The 22429-nt window shown below is 34.4% G+C and overlaps 2 protein-coding genes across 3 annotated transcripts; one reads left to right on the forward strand and one right to left on the reverse strand.

Moving 5' to 3' along the window:
* Positions 1-2194: 2194 nt before the first annotated feature.
* LOC148205008 (uncharacterized) lies at positions 2195-8314 on the forward strand. Its single transcript, XM_088098540.1, has 5 exons — positions 2195-2403; positions 2446-2833; positions 3047-3579; positions 3698-3815; positions 7457-8314. The coding sequence occupies exons 1-5, from the start codon at positions 2195-2197 to the stop codon at positions 8312-8314; spliced, it is 2106 nt and encodes a 701-aa protein (XP_087954666.1).
* Positions 8315-9602: 1288 nt separating this feature from the next.
* Positions 9603-13784, reverse strand: LOC124837898 (uncharacterized). 2 transcript variants are annotated; one of them, XM_088109666.1, is made up of 4 exons: positions 12631-13784; positions 11883-11918; positions 11400-11639; positions 9603-9898 (listed from the first exon to the last, which is right to left on the reverse strand). In XM_088109666.1, the coding sequence occupies exons 1-4, from the start codon at positions 13529-13531 to the stop codon at positions 9729-9731; spliced, it is 1347 nt and encodes a 448-aa protein (XP_087965792.1). In that variant the 5' UTR covers positions 13532-13784; the 3' UTR covers positions 9603-9728. The 2 variants fall into 2 exon arrangements, with proteins under 2 accessions (XP_087965792.1, XP_087965793.1); XM_088109667.1 differs by lacking the exon at positions 11883-11918.
* Positions 13785-22429: the final 8645 nt, after the last annotated feature.

A 22429-nucleotide genomic window follows, 5' to 3' on the forward strand; every position in this document is an offset into this window, starting at 1 on the left:
TTGGTATCATAACTTATTTGAAGTTCGACATTGTTATACCTAAGATCCACTCTTGTACCTCTTCTAGAAGGATCAAAGCTTTCCCCATAAAAAGCTATTACTTTCTTTGGAGAAGTACAAATGTTGTACTCTAGCTACATATTTTGCGAATTATTCCATAAAAACCATCATAACCAACCTCTGTAGGGCCTTTAACATACACACCACAATTAATTGTGTTTTTTTTTCCTTTGGACCATGCATTAGTGTGGAACTTGTATCCATTGACAAAGTATTTGTCAATGTCCTATTTTTTTACGTGTCTCTTGGGCTAATTTGCCAAATCCCTTAGGTCTTGATTTTTGAGACTTAATGACTCATTATAAATCTACATATATGTCACAATGAAGAGTTACATCAACTTTAATGACAAGGGTTTGTTCAATTAATAGGACCATACATACTTGATATTTGAACCAGTGAGTTCACTCTCAATGTATTCGAGCTAAAGCAATTGCTTGAAGTATTTGGTTGAACACAAGGAATAAGTTGTTAAATATAACTTATATCAAATTTGTCAGTTAGGTTGCAATGAATGAAATTAAAACATACTCAAGGTACAGATTAACTTCAATAAATTGATTAACACATGAGTAAATTCCTTATTTGCGTGACAACCAACTTGTTAAAACACTAATAATGTTGACTTAAATGTTTCACTTTACCATTATTTTTCATTCATATAATTGCACAATGGTAGCATGAAGTTTTTGAAATAATAAACAAAAGTATGTAGTCTCTCGATGTAAGTTGCATAAATAGATCTTTTTTTTTACATAATATTTTGATTCCTCACAAATATATAAAAATAAATAAATATGTTATGATTCAGTACGAGAATAAAAAATAAATTTACATAATATAGTAATTATGAATTATCACCTTTCAATACATCCATCTATATTATACTAGTTATTAGACTAGTTCACCAAGTCATGCATCATATGAAAGATGATCAGTAAAATGTTCCATTTAATAAAAATACTATGTGATTAGGCAAAATTATGGATTTCATCCACAGATGCATGATCTGTCAACAGATTAAGTATAGCCCTCAAAAACCAACGGGACTCCTTCAACCTATTGCACCACCCACTTGGGTCAGGGAAAACTTGGCTATGGATTTCATCACCAACCTTCCTCCATCCCGCAAATATATAACTAGTTTGGTAGTTGTCGATCATTTTTCTAAAGCTGCCCATTTTGACCCTTTGCCCACTCAATATTCTGCTTACCAAGTGACCCTTTTATTCATCAATCTAGTGGCTAAACTCCATGGAATGCCTAAGAATATTATTCCAGATTGTGATCCATGCTTTTGAGCAAATTTTGGCAGGAAAAATTTGTCTGGAGCTTTTCCTTATGGGTTTCGGTTCTTTACTTGGCCCAGTCACACCAATTGGGTTATTGGTATTACTCAACCCATTAATGCCACCATCTGTATCATTTTCAGTGCCAAATGCTACTTTAAACAGACAAAGGTTTTTCAGTGCGAGAGAATAACATATGTAGCTCTTGTTTTTTATTTTTCTTTTTTAAAATTCTGCCACATCAAAGAGAAAAGAATGAGGACAATCAAAAGGATCCAGGGTTCAGAAGGAGGTCAAAGAGAGTGAGGATGGTGGATTGATCATTCCAAATACTCCCCTACGTGTGTTGAAAGTTGATCCTAACCTTGTTGAGGAACATGAGGGAGGTCTACATTATTAGAATATGTTTAAGTGTACAAGTGTTAAGCCAAAAATATTCTAAGAGCTGTTTCATTTTAACAATTGTCTGTTTTTCTGTTTTCGGTGCTGTCATATTGTGCACACTGTTCAAAGTTTATAATCCTTATAAATAAAGGGTTATACTCTATTTTACACAATTCAATAATATATAGATATACATTCAGATTAAACACGTTACCTTTCTCCTCTCTTGTGCCCAATCCTTTATGGTATCAAGAGCATAGGTTCAAAACCAGTGAGTGTGAGTGTGAGACAAACTAGTTTCCTAGTTAGTTCTTCAGGTTTCAAGAAGTGTGTCCAAAGTGGTGTGAGATTTCTTCAGAAGTATATCTTGAGGCCATCAAGAAGTGAGATATCTTGAATCTTAAAAAAGTGTAGAAGAACATTTGGGATGATAGGAGTGCAAGAAGCAGATCGCTGAAGTTATGGCTGGACTAGGAGGAATGATGCAAGGGTCTTATCCAATCTTTGATGGAAAAAGTTTTGATGAATGGCATATCAAGATGAATACCATTTTTAGCTTCCAAGATGTTGCAGATGTGGTGTTTGAAGGGTTTCCTGAATTAAGCACCAAGGCCTCTGATGAAGAAAAGAGAAACTTCAAGACTCAACAAAAGCTTGATAGTAAGGCTCGGTTTATTCTCTATTAGTGTGTTGGACCGAGAGTGTTTCACAGAATTTCAAAGGCACAAACAACAAGGAAGATATGGGAAATTTTGCTGAAAACGTATGAAGATGGAGACAAAACCAAGAAAGTAAAGTTGCAGACATTAAGGAGGCAGTTTGAATGCCTAGCTATGGAGGAGAGTGATACTGTAGCTGATTATTTCAATAAGGTGCAAGAACACGTGAGTGCAATGCGTGCATGCAGGGATACAATCTCATATCAGTACATTGTTGATAAGATCCTAAGGACTTTGCCACCAAGGTTCGATCATATTGAAGTTGCAATAGAAGAGAAGCATGACTTAGAGAATATGGAGGTAGAAGAGCTGCAACATTCGTTGGAGGCTCATGAGCACAAATTGAATGAACGCAAGCAATATCAAGATCAAGTCTTGCAAGTCAGATCCCAGTTTCATGGAAAGGGAAAAAGGTCTAAGAAGTTTGGCAAATAGAAGCACAAGGAGGGTCAAGAACAACAAGAGAAGGAATTCAATGACTCTAAGAACCAAAAGAGTCACAAGTCAGAATTTAATGGTGATCAAGAAAAGAGTTGGAAGTTTGACAAAAAGGTGAGATGTTTTAATTGTCAAAAACTTGGACATTTTGCAAAGGAATGCTGGAAGGGTGAAGGTGCAAAGAATAAACCCAAGAACCAAGCCAATCTTGCACAAAACAACACATCTGACTCAGAAGCAGTGATGTTGATGGCAAGAACGAGTGGAGATGAACTGGAGGAAGCATCATGGTACCTTGATTCAGGGTGTTCGACTCACATGACTGGAAGGAGAGATTGGTTTGTCAAGATGAAGGAGGTTTTGAATGGCAAAATCAGATTTGCAGATGATAGAAGCTTGACTGTAGAGGGGTCTGGTCGGATTGTGCTTCGTGATGAAAATGGGAGAGAAGTGGTGATATATGAAGTCTTGTTTGTTCCAGGACTCAAGACAAATCTACTGAGTTTGGGACAACTATTACAGAAAGGTTTTGCAATGAATATGAAAAATAATTATCTTAGTATTTTTGACCAAAGCAAAAGGATGGTTATCAAGGCGAGTTTGTCTCAAAACAGAACCTTTCGTGTGAAAATGAAGGCTGTGAAGCATCAATGTTTTAATGCAGCAGGAAAGTCAATAGAGTGGCTATGGCATCTATGTTTTGGGCACTTAAATTTCAGGGATTTGTGTTAGCTGAGTCAACACTCTATAGTGAGTGGTTTGCCTTTGGTTAACATTCCAGAATCTGTATGTCATGAATGTGTGCAGTGCAAGCAAACTAGAGGGCAATTTCATAGTTTTGTGCCTCAAAGGACCTCAGAAAGATTGGAGATTGTATACTCAGATGTATGTGGACCCATACAAACTAAACTCCAGGAGGCAGCAGGTACTTTGTACTTTTCATTGATGATTGGACTAGAAAAGCATCTGATCAAAAGAAAGAGTGAAGTCCTGGAGGTGTTTAAAAGGTTTAAAACCTTGGTTGAAAGGCAGAGTGACAAGAAGCTAAAAGTTTTAAGAACGGATGGAGGGGTGAGTACATCTCAGCAGAATTCAAGACCTATTATGAGAAGGAAGGAATAATGCATGAGTTAACTCCTTCTTACGCACTAGAGCACAACGGCACAACAGAAAGGAAGAATCGCACCATAATGAATATGGTAAGGTGCATGTTGAAAAGCAAGGAGTTGCCACAGTTTTTATGGGGGGAAGCAATGTTGACTGCAACATATATTTTGAATAGAACGCCTGTAAGATCCTTGAAAATATTTGTTAGATACTTAAAAAAAAAAAAAAAAAAAAAAAAAAAATTAGTGAATAGTAAATTGTGAATAGTAAATTGTGAATAGTAAAAAGTGAATAGTAAAAAAAAAAAATTATTTTTGGAAAGGATAAGTGTTACACGTAGCATTGAGATCAGAATTCACCAATTTGCAAATAAAAAATTATTTTTGTAATAGTAAAATGAATAAAAAAATGAATAGTAAAAATGAATAGTAAAAATGAATAGTAAATTTTTTTACTATAAATAGCCAAGGGGGGAGGCTGGAAATTTACACCAAAATTCTAGAGAAATTGTGAGAGAAGAGAGTTGGAGTAAATTCTAGTTGAAGAGGGGAAATTCTGGAGGTTTCCGGAGAACGGTTTGAGAAGAGGAAACTAAGTCTGGAATAGAGGTAAGGGGAGCTAACTTTGAGTATTTCCCTTTGTATTATCTTGAGTCTTGAATATGCTATATTTTGCTTTTGTCTGATCTTAAATCTTGAATATGGAGTATTTTGTTTCTGTATGATCTTGAATTCAAATGAGAGTATGCTTTTGTGTTGATATCTAAGTGTGATAGTTGTAAAATGTGATGTTGATTATGTTATGCCATTTGTATGTTATTAGTTGTTTATTTTTGTATTTTGGAAGGATTAGAAATTGTCTAACCGGCTCTGCCAGATTCAATTTCTTATTTCCCCAAACATTTTATTGCTTTCCTTATTTATTTTTATTGTATTTTGGAAGGATTAGAAGTTGTCTAACCGGCTCTGCCAGATTCAACTTCTTGTTTCCCCAAACTATTTATTGCTTTACTTATTTATTTTATTGCATTTTTGGAAGGATTAGAAGTTGTCTAACCGGCTCTGCCAGATTCAACTTCTTGTTTCCCCAGACATGTTAATGTTCGTGTTATTTAATTATATTGTATTTTTGGATGGATTAGAAGTTGTCTAACCGGCTCTGCCAGATTCAACTTCTTGTTTCCCCAAACTATTTATTGCTTTACTTATTTATTTTATTGCATTTTTGGAAGGATTAGAAGTTGTCTAACCGGCTCTGCCAGATTCAACTTCTTGTTTCCCCAGACATGTTAATGTTCGTGTTATTTAATTATATTGTATTTTTGGATGGATTAGAAGTTGTCTAACCGGCTCTGCCAGATTCAACTTCTTGTTTCCCCAGAAATTTTATTGTCTTATCTATTTTTTTTATTGCATCTTTGTGGAAGGATGAGAAGTTGTCTAACCGGCTCTGCCAGATTCAACTTCTTGTTTCCCCTGAATTTTTATATTAATATTATTTTGATGGTAAGGGCAACTAATTATTTTTGTATGAATTTATAAATATACGAATGTTGAACTGGTGTTCTCTTGCGAAACTGTTTTATGACTTTTATTATATTGGGTGTTATAACTGAAACTGTTAAATTGTACATGTTGAGATGCGATGAATTTATTGAATGAGTTTGTTGGCTGAAATTGATCTTGTTGGAAGGTCTGGAGTAAGGGTTCTGTAATTGCTTATATATGAGTATTAAATAGATATACAGATACTGTTTGAGGTTGTTGTGAGATGAAGTAAAAATATTAAAATTAGACATTTTAGATTTAGAGCATAAGACAACAAGGTAGATAAATTAAATAAATAAATTGATTAATTATTGAGGGCCTCCCTTTGTTGGTAGGATAGAGGAACCTTAAAAACCTGAGTTGGCACATCCCTGATCATAGAGCAGCCCTGGCCTGGTCCAGTCAGTTGTGACTAGTCATATGTGCTGACGTCGAAGGTGAGTTTGATGCGTTCAGACATCTGGGTCCTCTCCGGTGACCAATTGGAGTAAAGAAAAATCTCTACTAGGATGAAAATAAAATAAAACAAGTTGATTGTAGATGCATAATATTATCATGGTAAGAATTTCATATATATTTTATTTATTATTACATTGAGCCCAGACTTTAATATGTAGTCCCTACGATATGTTGATATATTTTGGTTGATCCATGATCTTTGTTTGGTGAAAATATGTTGAGTTATACTCGTTATGGGCAAAAATGAGTTTATAATATGAAGCATAATATATGGTAATATGTTTAATTTATTGATACCAAAACGGGTTATTATAAATTCTTGATTAAAGAATGAACATGATTGAGTTAGGTGGATAAGAGGGTATGAATTGTTGGTTTTATGAAATGTTGGAGTGGATATGAGAAATCATTACTTATGAAATGATGTTTACTACCGGGAGTAGTATGTTCGAGTTATACCATGAGAGTTTGGTATGAGCAAAGTAACACCTGAGGTTTATGAAAGCAGGCAGAAAGTGGTCTGACCATAAGGCTTTGACATAAACATATGATTCGTAAGTTATAAAGAAGCAGGCAGAGAGGGGTCTGACCATAAGGCTTCAGAAAGTAAGACATAGTATATAAGTGAGGCTTAAGGAAGCAGGCAGAGAGCGGTCTGACCATAAGGCTTCATGAGTAAGCATGGTACACTTGTAAGATTTATGGAAATGGGAAAGATGACTTTGATAATGATGAATTAATGACATCGGAATAATGATATTTTATCAATTGCAAAAATACATGATTATAATATTTTTATTACAAGTTTAATGATTTTATGATAAGGTTGGCTTACCCTTATTTGTTTGTACTATGATCATATAACTCATGTTATATGTGATTAGATAATGTTGCAGATGCGGTTGAACAAGCTTAGAGATGAGAGGGATGCGGGCAAAAACTTTCAGGGGTTTTTGTAAAAGAATAAATTTGTATGGGGAAGATTATGTTGTGTAAAACTTATAAGTTGAAATTTCAATGGTGAAGACTATATTGTTTAAAGTTTGTAAGTTTGGTATTGTACTTTGGATTAAATGAAATAAAGTTTGATTGTTTATAAGAGATATCAAATTAATTTAGTCTCTACTATCAGTAATACCCTTTAAAATAGTAGGGTGTTACAACGCCCACTAAAAGATTGAAGAATATTACCCAGAGGAAGCCTGGAGTAAAATCAAGCCAAATGTGGAGCATTTGAGAGTATTTGGCTTGCTTCAAGCATGTGCCAAACCAGTTGAGGAGAAAACTGGATGATAAGGGAGTGCCACGGATTTTGGTTGGCTATCATCCAACTGGTTGATATAAGTTGTACAATCCAAAAACTGGACAAGCGACTGTCAGTAGAGATGTGATAGTTGATGAGGAAAGAGTGTGGGATTGGAAGACTATGTAGAGAAAGAGTATAACTCTTCAGTTAGAAGATGGGACTTCAAGAGAAGAATGTGATCCAGTGGAAGGGAAGTCTCCTGAGCAAGAAAGGAATCAGAGAAGATCATCTAGAATGTCACAGCTGCCTTCACATTTGAAGGACTATGATTCTTTCTATGATGTTGCAGTAACTTCAGAGGGAAACCTGGTCCATTATGCTCTTGTTCCTGAAGTTGAACCCGTGACATTTGAGCAAGCAACTGCAGATGATAAGTGGGTGAAAGCTATGCAGGAGGAGATTGATTCCATAAAGAAAAATCGTACTTGGAAGTTGACTGAGCTGCCTGCTGATAAAAGTCCGATTGGTTTGAAATGGGTTTACAAAACTAAAGTAAACCCACAAGAAGAAGTTGTGAGATATAAGGCAAGGCTCATTGCAAAGGGTTTTTTGCAAAAGGCTGTAATAGACTATGGTGAGGTCTTTGCACCTGTGGCTAGGATGGAAACGGTAAGACTTGTGGTGGCTCAAGCAAATCAGTTTGGTTGGTCATTACATCAATTGGATGTGAAATCAACTTTTTTGAATGGAAGATTAGAAGAAGTGTATGTGGTGCAGCCTCCTGGATTTGAAGTTGAGGCACAGCAGGGATTGGTTTACAGATTGAAGAAAGCCCTGTATGGGCTAAAGCAGGCCCCGAGAGCTTGGAACCGGAGGATTGATAAGTTCATGGACAACATTGGCTTTGAGAGATTTATTTCAGAACATGGTGTCTATGTGCAGAACAACAAGAGAGAAGGGAGAGTTGAAAGATTAATAGTATGTCTGTATGTAGATGACATGCTAATTACTGGAAGCAATGAGAAGGTGATTCAGAATTTCAAACTACATATGCTGAATGAGTGATTTAGGCAAGCTAAATTACTTCTTTGGCATAGAATTTGTGGAAATCGAGAAAGGGATAGTGATGCATCAATCACGCTATGCTAAAGAGATGTTGAAGAAGGCTGAAATGCAGAATCGCAATACTGCAAATACACCTGCAGAAGTGGGTTTAAGATTGGAAATTGATCCAGAAGAGGAGGTTGTTGATGCTACCTTCTATCATATCATGGTAGGAAGTTTAAGATACTTGTGCAACATAAGGCCAGATGTGAGTTTTAGTGTTGGTCTTGTGAGAAGGTACATGCAAAATCCCAGAATATCACACTCAAATGTTGTGAAACGCATTCTAAGATACATACAGGGCACACACGGCTATGGCATTTTGTTTCCAAGAAGAGGAGGTATGGAAGTGAGAATAAAGGCCTATTCTTATGCGAACTAGTGTGGAGATAAAAGTGATAGGAAAAGCTCATGAGGGTATTTGTTCTTCCTTAGAGACTCTCCTATATCATGGAGTTCAACCAAGGAACTGATGGTGGCTTTGAGCTCTTGTGAAGCAGAATATATTGCAACTTATGACAACGTGTCAGGCTATGTGGCTGAAATCTGTGATGGAGGGGTTGAAGATAGATCTAACGAAAAAGATACAATTGTGTATTGATAACAAATCTGCAATAGATTTGGCCAAGCACTCCACTTCTCATGGAAGAAGCAAGCATATAGAAACAAAGTTCCACTATATCCATGAGCAGGTGAAAGATGAAAAGCTAGAGTTGTGCTGCTGCAGATCAGAAATGCAACTTGCTGACATTCTAACTAAAGCTCTCAAATTTAGGAGATTTAAAAGCCTCAAGAAGCCGATCGGGGTTGCTGGAACAATCTAGTTTTTGGCTTAGGGAGGTGTATTAGAATATGTTTAATGGTACAAGTGTTAAGCCAAAAATATGGTAAGAGATATTTCATTTTAACAACGGTCTGTTTTTCTATTTTTGGTGCTGTCATATTGTGCACACTGTTCAGAGTTTCTAATCCTTATAAATAAAGGATTATACTTTGTTTTACACAATTCAATAATGTATAGATATACATTCAGATTAAACATGTTACCTTTCTCCTCTCTTGTGCCCAGTCCTTTATACATAGTTTGACTTTATCTTATTATCCATTTTACTTGTATTTTACTATTTTTTTGTCGTGAAGATCGTATGCTTACTACTATTGTATATTACCTTTAACATGTACCAGTATGCCTAAGAAATAAACAAATCCAAACAGAGGAAAAAGAAGTGAAATAGTGGGAGATTTAGGATAATGGAATACATATTTTACTAAAACTTTACAACATGTTGGTCTGAGATAAACTGAACTTGTATCCTTGCAACAAAGTCTAGAATCTGAGCTTTGAAGATGAAAACAAAAAAGAATAACAATTTGATTAGGAGAGAAAACTCCGCTTCTTTCTCACATATACCCTTACCTGTTTTGAACCGTGCTTCACTTCATGGGCTAGAGGCTCAATGGGCCCACTTACTCTCTGGGCCCTATAAACCGGATAACCTTTTTTTATCTTTTTTGCAGGACTTTGAATATCTTTGCCCATGACACCTGTGCCAACAAAAACAAGAGATCAACAGAACTAAAAACGAAGCATTAAAAAAAATGTACAACAACAGGTATCGAAATTGTGTTTTAAATTGATTGTTCTAGACTGGTGAGTTGAAATGATTATCAGTGACAAATGCCACTTTAAACAGACTAAGGGTTTTCTATGCGAGAGAATAAGAATATGTTCTTGTTTTTTATTTTTCATTTTTAAAATTCATTTTTGGGTGCCACACCATAGAGAAAATGATGAGGACAATCAAAAGGATCCAGGGTTTAAAAGGAGGTTAAAGAGAGTGAAGATTCTGAATTTATCATTCCAAATACTCCCCCTACGTATGTTGAAAGCTGATCATGACCTTGTTGAGGAACATGAAGGAGGTATACATATATTGACTTTATCTTATTATCCTTTTTACTTGTATTTTACTATTTTTTTGTTGTGAAGATATATACTTCTCACATCAACCAGAGAAATAAGATCAATTAAAAATATATACGTGAGTGTAAATCTCAATTTATAAATTGGTTTTGTGAGGTTAAGTTAGGTTTAAAGTTCACCTCTTAATATAGTATCAGAATCATTATTAGAATCTATCGTTATTTATTGGATATATTATTTACTGTGATCATCCGTTAATGTCTAATCTTATATGTTTATATATCGACGTGAGGGGATGGGTTTTCTTAACAATTAAGTTTGACATTCATGTACCAGTATGCCTTAAGACAAAAGGATTACCCTGATATGGTGACAGCAGCTGCAAAACTAATGCACGAGTATTACCCTGGCAAGTTTTTTGCGGTCGCTAACTCAGTTGACGTTGGTTCTAGCAGTTCCTAAGTTTCTATAGTTGATAGATATGAACTAGTAAATTTACTAGAGAATTCAAATTCAATCTATCGGGCAATCCAAAGTCACAACAATTATATAAGCAGGAACATAAATAACATGCCAAACATTCAAGAATATTAACTGTGATTTAAATCAACCAAGAATGTGTTGAGATAAAAAGAATTATTTTGGCACTGAATAAAAGAAAGAGAAAAATATCTTAACAGGAAGAATATAAAATTAATCTTACCTAAATCTTCAAACACTAACAGAATAAGAAAAGAAAGAAATAAAAAAATCCTAATAGAGGAAAAAGAAGTGAAATAGAGGAAGATTTATGATAAAGGAATAAATTTTCTATTCAAATTTTGGCAACATGTTGGTCTCAGTTACAGTGAACTTGTATCCTTGAAACAAAGTCTCTGAGCTTTGAAGATGAAAACAAAGAAGGACAAAAAAATTTGATTAGGAGAGAAAACTCTACTTAATATAAGTCAGATTTTCCAACAAATAACAGTCATCGAGCAAAGTCATTTTTCGTGCCAACGTCATAATCATTCAGAAAGATATAAAGTGTGACTACCATAGCTAGACATATCCAATAAGCTGATATTTTTAAACAAAGAACAAATCTAAATTTTCACATATAATATTGATTAGAGAACTTACTTCTCTTTACAGGGAGATTTTCTTTTTCAAATAAATCAGCAGAGGATGTAAATGTGGAAGTAGAAGCCTGAATATCAGAAGCTCGTTGTCTTTTGATCATTTCAACCCTTTGTAAATGTTCATTTTCTGCAATTTTTTGAGAAATAGTTTGCTCTCCACGCAATCCTTGTGATGTATACCTAGCATCATTATCATCATCACCTAGGTCCACGATCTCCTTTTCCAATTTAAATTTTACCCCTGCATGTACAAAGAATATGTGTTAAAACTAAACATTATTTTGTTAACATGATATACTTCAGGCAAAAGCTAGGGGAATAAAGAGTAGTAGATTTTGGAATACAAGTATAAAATTGGTTGTTGTGTCAGCATTTCTTGAAAAATACAGCCTTCAACTCTTCAAGTAATTAACAACGTTTACTATGATCCAATTCAGAGCAGATACGCGTAATCTTGATTGTATGGATAAACAAAATGAGTTACCTTCTTTGCATGCTTCTGTCTGATCTTTCTTTTGTTCTTATTGAAAAAAACAAATTATCAGGAAAAACGAAGAAAACACAAAAAAGAGATGATTAGCAGTTTTCTGAGGGAACAAAATACAATAGAACAAAAAGCGCAAGAAAACCTCAACGTTACAGTTTAAAATTATGACCCTCATATATAGATGACCAGGACTCTACAACAAATCAAGCCATGAGTTGAACAACTGAGAAAGACAACGGCAACAATGTTGTGTTTGACTTGAAGATAACAACGTAAAATTCAAAAGGCTGGAAACAGGGTTAATTTGGCGTTACAAAGCTGTCTGTGTGGGGGTCCAACCTCAACCTTGTGGTGAACTAATTTATGATATTGTTACTTCAACAACAAGATTGAATGATGTGAGGAGTGTATGTTCTTAAATTTTGTCTACTAATAGTTGCAAACTGTGATATTTTTTGAGTATTTTAACGTAATCTGGTTCAGTCTTCAATTAATCCAGTTTGAGCAAGAATTGCTTGCCTTACCACACCATTTCAATTAATTTATTAAAACATGGTTCCGGCCAATAGCCATTTCGTTCTCTCAATAAGTCGTCATGGTTTTCAGGGTACCAAGAAATATGACTAAAGTGTATTAATCAAATTCAGTGTGATCCAATTAAATATTTTTAAAGGAAATTATATAAATGTAAATCTGTATTATAGACGTAAAAGATGCAAAGAGAACAGAATTTTCATTTACATACCTAATGCACCTACAGCATCCTCCTTGTTCCCTTTTTTGGGAGACCGAGCATTGCCAGTATCAACAGAGCAATGAGTACTCTCTTCCACCTTCACATAACTGACGGGGAGTTTACTATACCTCCTCTCCAAAGATTCAATAAATGTCTTAAGTTCGTGTTTTTCGTCTGTCAGTTTAGCATTTTCATTCCTCAACCCCTCTATGACAGTCAAATTCTTCTTAACTGCTTCCACCAATTCAATGTTCTTCATGTTAAGGACATCAAGAGCATTTTTGTTCCCGACCTTCTCGTATGTCAGTTTAGCATTTTCATTCCTCAACCCTTCTATGACAGTCAAATTCTTCTTAACTTCTTCCTTCACTTCAATGTTCTTCATGTTAAGGACATGAAGAGCATTCTTGTCCCCAACCTTCTCCTCTTTCAACACACGGATCTTGTCCCTTAGTTGATCCACAGAGTTGACATCATCTAGCATTATTTTCTTGAACTCCTTCAGCTCACACACTTCACGTTCTAAAGCAACGTTCTTTCTCCTTAACTCCTCAATAGCATGTTTTTCAATCCAGCCATTTGTTTTCACTTCCTTCAACAACTGCTCATAATCCTCCTGGGCTCTCTTCCCTCTTTCACATTGCTCCTCTCTGATTTTCAGTCTTTCTTCGAATTCAATTCCTTGGAGCCTCTCCAGCTCAATCTTCTCCTGGAGTCGTCCAATTTCCGCCCTAAGTTTTGCTTCCCTCTTTACCAACTCTTGCTCAATTTTATCGAAATCCTCAATTTTAAACGCAATACGCAGCACAGAAACTAGCTGGGATATGCTCATTTCACAGTATTCTTTTTTATTGGTGGTAGGAATGAACCCAGTGAAGGAAGCAGGTTCGGTTTTGGATTGAAATGCCATAAGGTTCAAAAAGACGCAACCTTTTTTTGTGGGGGAAACTAGCAAGAAAGAAGGTGCTACTACGTTGGCTCCTCTGGTGCAAGTAAACTTGCTAAGAAGAAATGGAATTTGAGTTGCAGAACGAGAGTTTGTTTCAACATAAGAGAATGAAAAATAAAGGAAGTGTCATTTGAAACGTACCTGGCTTTGTTTTGTTGGTGCTGGTTTTGATGATTACAAGCAGAAAATCTGTCTTACACAGCAAGGGATAAACAAGAAGATAAAGGTGGAAGTGAAAAAGGGCGGGAACGATGTATTGAATAAAGACTGAATAGCAAAAGATAGATTTCAAAAAAAAAATTTGTAGTAGTTTAGAAAGTTGAATGTATATTTCACAAAAATTAAATATTAATTTAATACATTTTATTTTTTACAGGTTTCTTCTATCATACAATCGTTATAATTTTTTTAAAAAAAAAAGTATTGACATTCTCATTTATTTCTTACGTGACATGCTTCTTCTGTTATAAATAAAATAATTATTGACATTCTCATTTTTTTAATACAACATTTTTATTTCTTTTAAAGTTGTTCTTCAATTAATTATTCCATATGAAAATAATATATGTATGGAAATAATAATAAACTATCATAGGACACTTTAGTTCGTAAAAATATTTTTTATCGATTTTTCTGAATATTATACTTCGATTTAATATTCATATGAGATAAAAAAAATGAGATAAAAAGAATTATTTTTTGATTTTGATTATGAACTGAAAACCTAAATTTTCATATTAAGCTTCCATTCTTTCATAATCAAAACACAAAGTTATAAATAAATGATACAAAATAAATAAAAAAATTATAAATAAATAATGAAAAAAAAAATGAATAGACTTTTAGTTTTCTTACTAACTCAAGTTTAATTCCTTTCTGACTTAAAACATTGCTTAATTTTAAAGAGATATTAGGAAGTTAGATACTTTTTTATGTTTCTTATTTGGCAATGATTGAAGTTTCATGTAGGTTTTTGTTTTTAAATATTTTTGTTTTGTTTTTTCTTTATCTACACATTAAACTTGAATAAAATTAGAATTAGACACAACTAGCACATTATATAAATGACACTCAGAATCAGCGAAAATTTAGATACAAAAATATCAAATAAAATAAAATATATCAATATATTTAAACATATAATTAATCACATATTTAACATACAAAAAATAAATAACATATTATAAAATTATAGGCTCTTATTATAAATAAATTTTGAAATAAATTTTAAAGATAATATTATAAATTAGGGAGCGTAAAATGTGAGCAACAATGGAGGAGGATGTAACCCTTAAAGCTTTTGGGAAAGATACACAATTCCACTATAATGCAATTATGTGTAGGTTTTTATCTTCCTTCATCTATCTTACCCTCTGACTTCTATATTTGATTCAAGATTGTTTTTAGATAGGTTTGTTAATTCATCATCTTTGACAATGTCATTTACCTCAATACTTTGTTTAAAAGTGCCAACAATAGCTTTATTGTGCAAGGATTCCTTGTATGTTGGACCATCAAACTATAAAAAAATATTTGAGATACTTTATAATCTTTCCTAGAAAATCCTTAACACTTGTATCTCCTTGTGATCATAGGGACCTAGATAGTTGTAATGTTTTCTGAGTTCTTTTTTTTTCTCAGTGATAACTTAGTTGGGTGCTTCCTCTTTTTTCATATATCATGCCCTCCGTGAATCCTTCCAACAAGAAGATGTTCAAATAATTGCATATGGAATGCACCATCGAGAGGAAAAAGTAGAAAAATAACCAGTCTCTTGTTGCATCAAAGTTTAAACCTTTACACTTGTCAACTTGAAGAAGAAACAGGGGGAAAATCTTCTCATGTATCAATTAGAGAACAAGTTTTGCCTCATCTTTTAATTTAGTGGTAAGCTACATGTTATCTTTCAAGCTCATCTCATTAATATTCTACATTTAGATGGGATGACATGTGGAGAACAAAAATAAAAAAATGAAGATATGTAGAAAAAGATGAAGATGGATTGAAATAGACAATTGGAAATGTAAACTGCATGAACATAAGTTGTGAAAAACTAAATTTCCAAGGATAAAACAGATATGGGTAAAGAAAATATAAGAAAGCATTGACCCAAATTGCTACATTATTCATTATAGGATTTGTCATTTCTCCTGTTCATAGCATTTACATAGTATTTGAATTGTACCCATAATTTGTTATCCTTATTTTACATTTGAATGACTGATTTATATTAAAATAAGGGAAAAAGTTATAGAAATTGTGATAAAAGCTTTAAAATCGTCTACGTTGCATCAGTTATTCTCAAATCGTATACATTACATCAGTTGTGTCCATTTCTCCCATGTTTTACAGTGGTTATCATAATCTAAATCCTCTTTCGATCCAACTTTAATTCTTTCTTGACTCTGTCCAATGCTCGTTTCTATCGATATTATCTTCTATGATACCTTTTCGTCGATGAACTCTCTATTATCCTTATTCACTTAAACAAGCTTTTTTTTATCCTTCTCCTCAATCTCTTACATCTCAATACCTTTCTTCCTCTCTTACATCATATTGTTTTCCTTTTGATTCCTTTATCTCGATCCTCTTCTTTAATGTCTTGATTTCAATGTCCTTAATAAATTTATGTTAAGTACACCTTGATAAAGGAGTGATTTTCTTATTTCCATGGGAATCATATTGATATAATAAGTCGAACTATAAAGAGTTTCTTGCAATAGTTAATTCTGATTAGACTTGTAAATCCACAAGACTTTCAATAGATCCTCTTCAATCTCATCTTCAATTTTAAGAGAACAGATCTTTTTCAACCTCTAACTTAGTATTAGTTATTGTGAGCTTGTTACATGTCAAATGTTAAATCGTTTGTAGAATTTAAGTGAGTTGTTATTTGTAAATTCATGACTATATATTACCGTAATGATCATATCACTAGTGCAGTCAGGAAAAACGACAGTGGTTATTTTCGTCCATAGGCAGCGGTTCCTGAACCCAGACATATATAGGCGAGGCAAAAAGTCTACCATTTTATACCTCGGTTCACAACCGAGGCATAAAAGGGTAGGATTTTTCCTCAGTTCAAAGGTAACCGAAGCAGTAGGGTTTTTTTTTATTTTTTTTTTCAAACGACTTTACGCCTCGGTTCCTTTTGAACTGAGGTAGTATGTCAGCCTCTACTGCCTCGATTGGGACCTGAACCGAGGCAGTAGAATGTTGTTTCTTTTTTGTTTCTTTTTTGCCAGACTTTCTGCCTCGGCTGTGGCCTAAACCGATGTCATAGAGCGCTTTCTGCCTCGGTTATGGTCACAACCGAGGCATATTCCCCTGTTTTTTTAAGAACAGGTTTGTTTCTGCAACATTCCCAACTGCAGAAACAGACCTACATATGTTTTACAGCCAAAACAGTCCAGAACAATCCAGAAGCATATATTTTCAATAAAGTTATATTAAAACATAAATGCATTCAATGTAATCATAAATCAACTTCTTAGAAGCATAAATCAATTCAATGTAATCATAAATCAACTTTGAAGCATAAATCAATCTAATGTACAAAGTTAAACTAATAATAATGTACAAAAGCATAAAATAACTTTGAAGCATAAACTTAGAACTTACTATATCCTAATATCTACTGCATACTATTATATAGTTGAATTAGATATTTAGCCAATGCTTTCCTCATGAGTTTACGTGACTTCTCTGGAATTGAAGTAGTCATATTGAATCTCTACATAAAACACAATGACTTTAATTAGTGTATATGAAATCTAAACTATAGAGAAAATAAAATTCAAACCGAAATATTACTGTTTCCCATCCATTGGTAATATGTGCACGAATAGTGGTCATCATCCAATACATGACGTAGTAACCACACTCATATGACTCGTTTTGTCTATTACACAACAATATATCGTCATAATTATAAAATGTTAAGTAACGTCATTGGAATGATACAAGATGTAACAAAGTATGGACTAAAATACCAAACCTTAAGGGTCATTCATGCAAGCTTTTTAGCTGTAGCAGTAGATCTCCTAGACAACATCATATATGCTGCAAGGGAACTATTAAAAAAAAATTGCTTTAGCATACATTTATATAACAAAGAAAGTTGAAAAATTGAGGTTCTTACCAATCTACTACTTGTCTAAAAGGGTTGGGAGGAGACTTCTACAATGAACAAAACAAGACAGCAGTGTTCTTCGGTAAGGAGATCACAAGTAACTGCCAATGGCGCCTGAAAAAATGGTTATGTTATGACGTCAATAAGAAGTAAATATTAAAATTGAGAAGAATATAGTAGGAGTGTTTACCGGGGGGTCAGATACAACATCAACCAAATGTCTAGGCCAGGCGACGAAGGACTTAAATGCATGTGCCACAGTGAAAAACTCCTATGTAGGCACAGAAACAAGGGCATTTGGTACGACAACTTCATCTACCGTGATCTTGATTTCATCTTCTGCTAGCTCTACACCATGCACTATAGTGGTTGCCTCATAGACTATGCCACGAGCCACTAGCATGGTCCCGGTAGGAGAGAGAATATATAGCTGACATGGACGAGTGTCGTCCATGTCATCCCCTAGGGCACCGGCAGCTGAGCAACTTCCTTTGTCGCTTCTACCTATCAAATTAAATGTTAGGTTATACAAAAAGTAAATTAATAAACCAAAATTATTATTAAGTTTACTTGTAAGGGGCACAACATGTTCCGCTACAGGAGTGCCACAGAACAATTGCCATAATGCTCAAACTGATGTTGGAACTAGCGCGTAACCATTTCAACAACTTCATCATACAACTCTGCTAAGACCTTCTTTGTGATCTCCTGCGTGATCTCTTTTCTGATGTCCTCCTTCAGCTTTTGTTTATACTCTTTATTTAATCCGTATGAAGATGGACGCGAGGAAGACCCAAAGAACTGTCGTATGCCTATGACAATCCCAACAGCACGCACTCGTCCTGGGTGTTCAGGTCGTCCAATAGTTGTGGCAAGAATATCCTAGCGACCTTCTTGTGTGAATTGACCTTGGGAGCTCTGCTTAACCAAGGAGTCCTGTAACATAACAAAACTTCATAATTATTTGAAAGATCTATGTAATATATATAACAAAAATGTTGTAAAAATATGAGAAATGACATCTTACAATTCTTTCAGATATCTCTCTAGCAGTGTCGGAAGTGCAGGAGCCTAAAGATCTTATACGGGCTAAATTCTACTTCACGTGTCGAGATGGTGGTAAAGGAGGAGGAGGAGGGTCACCACCCTCAGAAAGCGGAAGTATACTATCTGAGTTCTACTTCATTATTTTTTCCTCAAGCTTCATGTATCCACCACGAGACAGTAGGTGTGGATTTTTATTCTAAGCACTTATACCCTGTGCTTTTGACCTTGTTTGCTGTGAAAAAAAATGAAACAATTGTTATGATATAAAATTATGAATGATGAATTGAATCATTTTACCTACACTTACCTGCGACATCTCGGATGAACGAAGTTGTACAATTGCGGAATATTTAGAACGTGGAGTTTCATTACTTTTTGGTCCAAATATATATTTGGACGTCAATTTTGTCAAAACCCCCCGAAATCTTTCTGCAATTGTAGATAAACACCTACTCCTTAGGCTGACGACATTTGGGATATCAAATGTCATCTGCAATAAAGAAAGTAATAACCTTAAATCAATACAAATTTATCAATATAATTAAATTAGAATTTGGAGCAATATTGATTAACTTACCAATAGATCTTGCCAGATAAGATTCCGATCATCCTCAGATACATGATCAAAGGATGGAGTAAGTATAGAGATATGATCACGTGCTAGTACTCCAAGATAAGACCTAAATACATCTGTATTTGGTCCAGATGCTACTCTAGTGACCACGTCAATAATGACAGGTGTCCTCTCACTTGCATTTCGTCTAAGTCTAAGTTGTCTTAATCTGGTCGCTCCTCTGGTGGGTCAGAAGTGGGGACTTCATCCCCTGACGAATGTGATGCCTCAGCCATATATCTGTCACAATAAATAAGATGAAAGATTAATAAAATACTTATAAAATAACATATATTATTTAACAAAAGCCATAAATTTTTACACAAATATGAAATTCATACATAATCATATGGATTGGTCATATGTATATTCCCTTATTATGATCTTCCCGAATTGCTTGTACATCATCAACTAGAGGGTTGTCATCCAAATTTATTGTCGTTTTAAATGGATGGTTGTCAGCAATATGATGATTACTTAGATTCTCTTCTTTATCTTCAATTTGTCTTTTTCCTTGAAGAGCGACATATCAATGGTCAGACACATGATCTTTGACATAAAAAACCTGACTTGCTTGATATGCCATGATAAACGGTTCGTCTCCATAACCAACCTTTCAAAAATCAACTAGTGTCATACCAGATTGATCTATTTTGACACCACGCTTATTGTCAACCCACTTACATTTGAAGAGTGCAACAAAAAACTTAGTGTAATCAACCTCTCATATCTCTTCTATTCTACCATAATATATCATTGATCCAACTACAGGATTTTGATCTTTGGATGTGGAAAAGTGTAGCGACTCAACTTCTAACATAAATTCTTCTACCCCTCTCTTGTACTCGACACTGATGCGTGGTGAATTAATCCACTGTCGATTCGTACGCATATTTATTGAAATTGTTTACACAATTTCAATAATCTTGAATGATCACTTTGATCATTTTTGTATTCAAGGTGTGACCCTATCCCATTCAAGAAGATTCACTTCTTTTAGTTTATTAAACATATAAATTTTAAACAACATATCTAAAATTTCACAAAATTTTGCCAGCATTTCGCATTGGTCTTCAGGTTATACGAAATGAAAGTGATTATAAATCACAATCAAATATGCACCCGAAGATCAATACAAAACACAACTACAAATTTTTATGAAATTTAAGACATGTATATTAAAATTGATATGTATTACTAAACTATGAAAAAGTTATTACTCTTCTTAAACTGTCCAACCGGACAATTCAAGATTCAATACTTGTAAATTATTATTACCATCTCCTCTCTATTCATTTGTAAAAAGTACATTTGTTAAAAAAAATCTGGGGATAGTAAATAATTTTTGTATTGAATCTCAAACGGGAAACTAAGGCTAATTCATAACAACAATATATATTCAAGCAAACAAATAATTGCATATGCAACATGCAATATATTCAAACAAACAATATATTGAAGCAAGAGTAAATAATGTCATTTCAATTAACTTTAGGGTTTAGGTACTTGAGTTTATTTCACTTGTTTATATCATTTTCTCAAACCTTAGTTGAATATTGTTTAGCTTATAATCTTATCATCAAATAACAATAACCAATATATCAATTTCACAACAACAATTATCAAACACATATCCATCTTAATCACCAAAGAATAATAAAATTTATAATATGACCAATTAACAACAACAACATATCCATCAATTTCACAACAACAATTATCAAACACATCCATCAATTTCACAACAACAATTATCAAACACATATCAATCTAATGACCAATTAACAATATAATTGCTAGTATTATGACCAATATATCAATCTTCCACCAATTATTATCAAACACAACAAAAAGACAATGAACCAACCTCACTACAAGCAGCGAGATTGAAGTAGCTGTGAAGGCAACAATGGCGGAGGTTGCAGCGGCAGCAGAAGAATGGAGTCATTGGAGGAAGCACCAGAGGCAGCAACAATGACACCAATGGCGCGACGAGGCAGATGCGAGCAATGGCAGCATAGGGGCCGGGGCGACGCGACGAGGTAGGCGCGAGTAGTGGAAGCACAGGAGGCGGCGCAGAGTGACGTGGCAGGCGTGAACACTGGCAGCACAGGGGGCGGCGCGACGAGGCAAGGAGTGGTAGTGGTGGAGGAAGAACAGTGGCGTAGAGGAAGAACTATAACGCGTGAAGAAAACTGTTCGTGATTCAGGAGAAGTAACTCCAAAAAAACGCTATTACCTCAGTTCATCTACTTAACCGAAGCAGAAACACTCTATGGCCTCGATTAATAGGGCAACTGATGCCTAAAGATTTCAGTAAATGGCATTTTTGAAATAACTTAACACTATAAGCATCGGTTAGGCGCTCAACCGAAGTTGAAAACTATCAATGGCATCGGTTAAGGTGAACCGAGGCAGTATCAATTGACTTAAATGAATTTAGAACGTTTTATATCAGAGGGAGCAGGTTTTGCAGGGTATATTGCCTCGGTTCTGCAAAAAACCGAGGCAGTATGCTTATCAGTGAATACAGTGGAGCATGGATCAAAGGGATTTAGCAGGGATGACACGGTTATATGCCTCGGTTCTTTCTGATAACCGAAGTCGTATTTCTGTTTTCCAAAAAGGTGTCAGGTGCAAGGTCTAAGTTATGTATATCTGATACGTTATTATGCCTCAGTTTCCTATATAACTGAGGCAGTAACACTTTTATGCTTCGATTTGGAGCAAAATCGAGACGTATAACTTCGTCTTATTTACGAAACTACCACCGCGCCATATATGCTTTGGTTTTTACGAAACCGAAGAATATATGGCACGTTAAAAAAACATTTTTTTACTAGTGTATGGAAGACCGTATATTCTTCCAAACAATTTTTAACTTGTATGATCACGATTTTAGCTAGCAATTTTACTTCGATTCACCTAATAAAGTTATTAATAATAGCTAACAAAAAATTAAAACATATATATTGGATTTGTTGTCTCTATAATTTCTAAAGGAATTTATACTCACTAGTAAAAAATATGCTTTTTAACTCGTTCAATAGACTTCGGTCTAAGAAAA

The sequence above is a fragment of the Vigna umbellata genome, chromosome 1 (assembly GCF_029865625.1).
Source record: "Vigna umbellata cultivar VRB3 chromosome 1, Vumbellata_1.0, whole genome shotgun sequence".
Taxonomy (NCBI): Eukaryota; Viridiplantae; Streptophyta; class Magnoliopsida; order Fabales; family Fabaceae; genus Vigna; species Vigna umbellata.

What these genes read in the sequence shown, in the direction of transcription:
- LOC148205008 (XM_088098540.1), top strand. Translation starts at nt 2,195, where the DNA reads ATGGCTGGACTAGGAGGAATGATGCAAGGGTCTTATCCAATCTTTGAT. An exon ending in AAGTCAATAGAGTGGCTATG is followed by an intron (nt 3,580 to 3,697) that starts GCATCTATGTTT and finishes GAATGTGTGCAG; the next exon opens with TGCAAGCAAACTAGAGGGCA. An exon ending in TAAACTCCAGGAGGCAGCAG is followed by an intron (nt 3,816 to 7,456) that starts GTACTTTGTACT and finishes ATAACTCTTCAG; the next exon opens with TTAGAAGATGGGACTTCAAG.
- LOC124837898 (XM_088109666.1), bottom strand. Translation starts at nt 13,531, where the DNA reads ATGGCATTTCAATCCAAAACCGAACCTGCTTCCTTCACTGGGTTCATT. An exon ending in GGATGCTGTAGGTGCATTAG is followed by an intron (nt 11,919 to 12,630) that starts GTATGTAAATGA and finishes TTTTTCAATAAG; the next exon opens with AACAAAAGAAAGATCAGACA. An exon ending in AAATCTCCCTGTAAAGAGAA is followed by an intron (nt 9,899 to 11,399) that starts GTAAGTTCTCTA and finishes TTGTTGGCACAG; the next exon opens with GTGTCATGGGCAAAGATATT.